General features: G+C 48.8%; 1 protein-coding gene across 2 annotated transcripts in view; it reads right to left on the reverse strand.

The window, feature by feature from the left end:
* ino80 (INO80 complex ATPase subunit) overlaps positions 1-7,614 on the reverse strand; it is a 99,999-nt gene that overhangs the window by 14,197 nt on the left and 78,188 nt on the right. For both annotated transcript variants that reach the window (XM_065026181.1, XM_065026182.1), the window contains exons 31-34: positions 7,042-7,144; positions 6,864-6,952; positions 827-994; positions 330-525 (exon numbers count right to left, since the gene is read on the reverse strand). In XM_065026181.1, the coding sequence (XP_064882253.1) occupies positions 330-525; positions 827-994; positions 6,864-6,952; positions 7,042-7,144 (556 nt within the window). The remainder of the gene's footprint in view (positions 1-329; positions 526-826; positions 995-6,863; positions 6,953-7,041; positions 7,145-7,614) is intronic.

A 7,614-nucleotide genomic window follows, 5' to 3' on the forward strand; every position in this document is an offset into this window, starting at 1 on the left:
TGCTACTACTGTGCGAGCTCAAAAGCTACTCACCAGGTGCCAGGATAGATGATAATGCATGATTCATTACTTGACCTTTGAAGAACCTTTTGTCTTCGAGTTGAACACATATCACCCAATCACAAAACACGGACCGCCCACGTTGGACCACCCACGTCGTACAGGATAGCTTCAAGTACTACAATCACTCAGATGTTCATTGATTGACAAATGTATTGATGGATGGATTGACTGATCAATCAGTCCTGTGTTCATTGATTGCCTAAACTGACTGACGGACTGATTCTTTAATTGATTGCCTGACGATTGATTAACTATCATTGTCTTACCGTTCATGTTGTCCGACATAGATCCGGACACGCTGACAGGCGAGTTGGTGGCCCTGGACTGTGGTGCTGAAGACACAGGGTCGTCTACGATGACTAGCATGTCACTACTGCTCTCATCCTGGTCTGGATCTGGGTCCTGATCTGGGTCCTGGTCTGGAGGTAGGGAGCTGGGCTGGAGCTCACTACTCAGAGAGATCTGACCAGGGAGAGACAGGAGAGATGCACACACCTGGGGGTTAGGGTGAGGAAGAGGAGGAAGAACAGGAGGAGGAAGAAGGGGCCAGGTGAGGGGCCAGGAATGCCAAGAATGGGGCACGAAGGAGGTGGAGAGAGAAGAAGGGATACAAGTATGAGGTGAAAGGGAATAGCAGTGTCCACAATGGAGACAAAAGATAGAGGGAAGAACAACCCAGAGAAAGACCAATAGAAGGTTGAAGAGTAAGTCAGTAAGTTCAGAGGTTGCAGACACTCAGGTAAAAACTCCCTCCCTCTCTCACCTCACTGAAGGGACTAGGCATGGCAGAGTCGTCCATGTCTACACTGATGAATGAATCATCTCCGTCGGCTGAGAGGTTAGAGTTGTCTGCAGACAGGTTGTAAGGGATGACCAGGTTCACGTCTTTCCTCCTCTTAGGATCCTTAGGGTCCTCGTCATCCTTCTTTCTCTGTATGGAGACAGGGAGAAAGAGACAGAGAGCGAGAGGTGGGGTGAGACAGCGAGAGGGAGAGAGAGAGCGAGAGGGGGAGAGAGAGCGAGCGAAAGGGGGAGAGAGAGCGAGCGAAAGGGGGAGAGAGAGCGAGCGAGAGGGGGAGAGAGAGCGAGCGAGAGGGAGAGAGAGCGAGGGGGAGAGAGAGCGAGCGAGAGGGAGAGAGAGAGAGCGAGGGGGAGAGAGAGCGAGCGAGAGGGAGAGAGAGCGAGCGAGAGGGGGAGAGAGAGCCGAGCGCGAGCGAGAGGGGGAGAGAGAGCGAGCGAGAGGGAGAGAGAGCGAGAGGGGGAGAGAGCGAGCGAGAGGGGAGAGAGAGAGCGAGCGGGGAGGGGGGAGAGCGAGAGGGGGGGAGCGAGAGGGGGAGGAGAGAGCGAGAGAGGGGGAGAGAGAGAGGGGGGAGAGAGAGCGAGCGAGAGGGGGAGAGAGAGCGAGCGAGAGGGGGAGAGAGAGCGAGCGAGAGGGGGAGAGAGAGCGAGCGAGAGGGGAGAGAGCGAGCGGGAGAGAGAGCGAGCGAGAGGGGAGAGAGAGCGAGCGAGAGGGGGAGAGAGAGCGAGCGAGAGGGGGGAGAGAGAGCGAGCGGGGAGAGTGAGAGGGGGGAGAGAGAGAGGGGGGGAGAGAGAGGGGGGGTTATAGGGATGGTGTTATATGAAAGATATGAACTCCTCTCAGATCTGAATGGACTTGGGTCGTAAAAGACAAATAGATCAAAAGTCAAAACACCTTTTAATAAAGCACTTGGCTGTGTTTCAGTGACAACCGTGGAAACAAAAATCTCAACAGATTTAATGAAGATGAAGACCTTCACCTACATAACAGGCTCCATTTTCCCACAGACGTTTTCAGCATCAGATTACAATGGCACGCTAGGTGGTCAGCTTTACCACAGACCTTAGCTTTGTTAAATATGTCAAATTCTCTCACATTGGCTGACTCAGAGAGAGTTTGATCGAGAGCCAAGGTACTGAAGCTACAGAGACGACCCACAAACAGAAGACTTGCCAGACCACCACCAGCCCAGACATCTTGACTGGGCTGAAGGAGCTCAGAGACATAGTGGTGGAACAGAGAGTGGAGCTGACAAAGCTCCAAGGCTGAGGAACATGGAGGTCAGACTGAAGGACACTGAGGACCTGGCAGGTGAGCAGATAGTGAGATACTGAGATGTTAGTGTTGGAGGAAAGAGTGGCGGTCAGTGAGTGTGGGAACACAGGTAATAAACAAGAAGACAAGCGACAAGTTACGGTTTTAACTTTGCTCATGTATCTGAGCAATGATTTGGTCTTGCCGTGCATATCTACACGTACGCTACGGTCACAAGACGCAGGCCTCCTAATTGTCCCTAGAATTTCTAAGCAAACAGCTGGAGGCAGGGCTTTCTCCTATAGAGCTACATTTTTATGGAATGGTCTGCCTACCCATGTGAGAGACGCAGACTCGGTCTCAACCTTTAAGTCTTTACTGAAGACTCATCTCTTCAGTGGGTCATATGATTGAGTGTAGTCTGGCCCAGGAGTGGGAAGGTGAACGGAAAGGCTCTGGAGCAACGAACCGCCCTTGCTGTCTCTGCCTGGCCGGTTCCCCTCTTTCCACTGGGATTCTCTGCCTCTAACCCTATTACAGGGGCTGAGTCACTGGCTTACTGGTACTCTTTCATGCCGTCCCTAGGAGGGGTGCGTCACTTGAGTGGGTTGAGTCACTGACGTGATCTTCCTGTCTGGGTTGGCGCCCCCCCTTGGGTTGTGCCGTGGCGGAGATCTTTGTGGGCTATACTCGGCCTTGTCTCAGGATGGTAAGTTGGTGGTTGAAGATATCCCTCTAGTGGTGTGGGGGCTGTGCTTTGGCAAAGAGGGTGGGGTTATATCCTTCCTGTTTGGCCCTCTCCGGGGGTATCATCGGATGGGGCCACAGTGTCTCCTGACTCCACCTATCTCAGCCTCTAGTATTTATGCTGCAGTAGTTTGTGTCGCGGGGCTAGGGTCGTGTCGCGGGGCTAGGGTCAGTTTGTCATATCTGGAGTACTTCTCCTGTCTTATCCGGTGTCCTGTGTGAATTTAAGTATGCTCTCTCCAATTCTCTCTTTCTCTCGGAGGAGGACCTGAGCCCTAGGACCATGCCCCAGGACTACCTGGCATGATGACTCCTTGCTGTCCCCAGTCCACCAGACCGTGCTGCTGCTCCAGTTTCAACTGTTCTGCCTGCGGCTATGGAATCCTGACCTGTTCACCGGACGTACTACCTGTCCCAGACCTATTATTTGACCATGCTGGTCATTTATGAACATTTGAACATCTTGGCCATGTTCTGTTATAATCTCCACCTGGCACAGCCAGAAGAGGACTGGCAACCCCTCATAGCCTGGTTCCTCTCTAGGTTTCTTCCTAGGTTTTGGCCTTTCTAGGGAGTTTTTCCTAGCCACCGTGCTTCTACACCTGCATTGCTTGCTGTTTGGGGTTTTAGGCTGGGTTTCTGTACAACACTTTGAGATATCAGCTGATGTACGAAGGGCTATATAAATACATTTGATTTGATCTGTGCCTGTAAACAGTTTGAGGCCAGGTGCTGGTGAGACGGAGGAGCTGAAGAGACAGAAATGCAGGTAATAAAAGAGTTAAAGTTTAAGCTGGGTAACATTTTAGTGAACTGACAGTAACTTTTGGTATTTGTTTTTCTCCTTTTCTTTTTGTTTTAGAGAGAGGGAGGTGGAGGAGCTGCAGAGAGAGAATACAAGTAAACCAACTGAAAGGTTATTACTATTCTAGACAGGAAAAATATGTGGGATTGTAATCTTTGATTGTGTAACATGATTAATGCTAGCGTAAATCATAATGCTGACTTTCCACTCATCAGAAAGCACACATTTTTTGTCTGTTGTGTTCACAGCCAGGGCAATGGTTCACAGCCAGGCCAATGGTGGCCTTTTCTGTTGTGTTCACAGCCAGGGCAATGGTGGCCTTTTCTGTTGTGTTCACAGCCAGGGCAATGGTGGCCTTTTCTGCTGGTTTGACTGATTGCGGATGTGTAGGAAACTACAGTGGTCTTGACTACAGTCCTCAGCAACATCGGCAAGGCCTACAGCACAACTACAGGTCCTGACCACACTAACACCATATAATATACACTATATTAGGTACACCGTTCATGAAAATGGATAGCTCCTACAGACAAGAGTCACACATGGCCGTGGCTTGATATATAAAGCAGGAAAACAGGCATCAAGGCATTCAGTTACTGTTGGACTGAACGTTCGAATGGACCAAACGAGTGACCTACGTGACTGAGCGTGGTATGACCGTTCGTGCCAGGCGCACCGGTTCCTATACCTCATAACCGGACGGCCTCCTGGGCTTTTCCCTTTTCACGCATGACAGGGTCTAGAGTTTACTGAGAACGGTGCGCCAAACAAACAAACATCCAGTCAGGCGAAGTCCTGTGGGTGAAAACTGCTCGTTGATGAGAGAGGTCCAAGGAGAATGGCAAGAATCGTGGAAGCTAACAGGTGGGACACAAACAGACAAATAACAGAACGGTACAACAGTAGTGTACATAACGGCATCTCAGAACACACAACTCGTCGGTCCTTGTCAGGGTTATTGCAGCAGACGACCACACCGGGTTCTACTCCTATCAGCTAAACACAAGAAGAAGAGGCTCCAGTGGGCAACGCCATCTCCAACACTGGACAACTGAGGAATGGGGAAAAAAACATTGCCTGGTCTGATGAATCCCAGTTCCCGTTGCGTCATGCAGATGACAGAGTCAGGATTTGGGGTAAGCAGCATCAGTCCATGGCCCCATCCTGCCCTGGTGTCAATGGTACGGGCTTGGTGGTGGTAGTGTGTGGGGGTTTTCCTGGCACACGTTAGGTCCCTTGATACTAATTGAGCATCGTTTCCATGTTCTGAATAATTCAGGCTATTGTGGAAGCAAGGGGGGGGGGTCCAGTCCGGTACTAGATGAGTGTACCTAATAAACTGGTGTATATGCCCCCCGGCTAGAGTGCAGCAATAATAACAATGTATATGAGAGACGGTGCTGAATCTTTCTCTGCAGGAAGTGTACTCCTTCAGATTCACGCATCTCCTTAAAGATACATGGATCTCTGACAGCGGGGATAACCACAGCACCTTCAGTGGCTTCCTGCTCATCTCCTTAAAGATACATGGATCTCTGACAGCGGGGATAACCACAGCACCTTCAGTGGCTTCCTGCTCATCTCCTTAAAGATACATGGATCTCTGACAGCGGGGATAACCACAGCACCTTCAGTGGCTTCCTGCTCATCTCCTTAAAGATACATGGATCTCTGACAGCGGGGATAACCACAGCACCTTCAGTGGCTTCCTGCTCTTCCCTTTGTAAGGGAGGCACCATGCTATAATGCTCTTTGACGTGAGTAGTGGGATTAAAAGCCACAATGTTCCTCTCTAACTAATAAATAGACATTATATATATTTTTTCTTCTCCAGATTTGTGTCATTGACATTTGTGAGGCAGAACATTTCACACAGCTAGGAAGGAAGTGTTTTTTTTTTTTAGCTAAGTGTCATTGCCGATGTCCCCAGCGGCCATTTCCAATATGGCCGCCAACCAGCTGCACAGGGCCATAGTGGTCAGGATGCACATGGCCTTATCTCCATATATGAAGGCCAACGATGGCTTAAAATGTTTGAGGTGGTGTGGAGAACAATAATATGTCATACACAGTGGAAAGTATTCAGACTCTTGACTTCTTCCACATTTAGGTATGTTACAGCCTTATAATAAAATGGATTAAATAAAGAATCCTCAATCTACACACAATACCCCATAGTGACATCACAATACCCCATAGTGACATCACAATACCCCATAGTGACATCACAATACCCCATAATGACATCACAGTACCCCATAATGACAAAGCAAAAACAGATAAAAAAAATAAAAAAACAGAAATACCTTATTTACATAAGTATTCAGACCCTTTGCTATGAGACTCAAAATTGAGCTCAGGTGCATCCTGTTTCTATTGATCATCCTTGAGATGTTTCTACAACTTGATTGGAGTCCACTTGTAGTAAATTCAATTGATTGGACATGATGTGGAAAGGCACACACCTGTCTATATAAGGTCCCACAGTTGACAGTGCATGTCAGAGCAAAAACCAAGCCATGAGGTCGAAGGAATTGTCCGTAGAAGTCCGAGACAGGATTGTTTCGATGCACAGATCTGGGGAAGGGTAGCAACACATTTCTGCAGCATTGAAGTTCCCCAAGAACACAGTGGCCTCTATCATTCTTGAATGGAAGAAGTTTGGAACCACCAAGACTCTTCCTAGAGCTGGCCGACCGGCCAAACTGAGCAATCGGGGGAGAAGAGCCTTTGTCAGGTAGGTGACCAAGAACCCGATGGTCACTCTGACAGAGCTCCAGAGTTCCTCTGTGGAGATGGGAGAATCTTACAGAACTACAACCATCTCTGCAGCACTCCACCAATCAGGCCTTTATGGTAGAGTGGCCAGACGGAAGCCACTCCTCAGTAAAAGGCACATGACAGCCCTCTTGGAGTACGGTGAAGCATGGTGGTGGCAGCAGCATCATGCTGTGGGAATGTTTTTCATCGGTTTTCATTTTTTATTTGTATAAATTAGCAAACGAAAAAGAAAAAAAAATACATTTTTACAACTGTCTTTGCTTTGTCATTACTGGATAGTGTGTAGATTAATTAGGGGGAAAAAATATTTAATCGATTTTAGAATAAGGCTGTAACATCACAAAGCGTGGAAACGGGGAAAGGGGGTCTGAAACCTAAAAGTATTGTTTAAAAAGGCGTGACATAAGGTTGTACCTTGTCAGCGTATTTCTCTCTCTTTCTCCTGCGGTCCTTCACCTTGCTGCACTCCTCCTGTTGTGTCTTCTCTTCCTGACGAACGCGCACTGCGGGACACAATACAGAGGTAGCAGACAAATCAGTAAAAGGGCTTTCTCACACAGGAACAACAGGAACCAATCACAAGTCCCCTCACGTCTCTTCTCCAGCTCCTCGTCGTCCAGCAGTAGACTGACCACCTCTTTAGGCTTCAGGGTGTCTGGTTTAAAGTTCCCCCCAGAGATCACCATCCTCTGGATCTGATGGAGGAGAGAGGAGGACACATGGATACAAAGGGTTAACTAGGACCAAGGCCTTTAGGGTCTCTACAAAAAAAGGTAGAAACCGTGCAGAGTGTCATATTAAACCCTGGTAGGATGTCAGTACCGTGCAGAGTGTCGTATTAAACCCTGGTAGGATGTCAGTACCGTGCAGAGTGTCGTATTAAACCCTGGTAGGATGTCAGTACCGTGCAGTGTCGTATTAAACCCTGGTAGGATGTCAGTACCGTGCAGAGTGTCATATTAAACCCGGTAGGATGTCAGTACCGTGCAGAGTGTCATATTAAACCCTGGTAGGATGTCAGTACCGTGCAGAGTGTCGCATTAAACCCTGGTAGGATGTCAGTACCGTGCAGAGCATCGTATTAAACCCTGGTAGGATGTCAGTACCGTGCAGAGCGTCGTATTAAACCCTGGTAGGATGTCAGTACCATGCAGAGCGTCGTATT

The sequence above is a fragment of the Oncorhynchus nerka genome, linkage group LG13 (assembly GCF_034236695.1).
Source record: "Oncorhynchus nerka isolate Pitt River linkage group LG13, Oner_Uvic_2.0, whole genome shotgun sequence".
Taxonomy (NCBI): Eukaryota; Metazoa; Chordata; class Actinopteri; order Salmoniformes; family Salmonidae; genus Oncorhynchus; species Oncorhynchus nerka.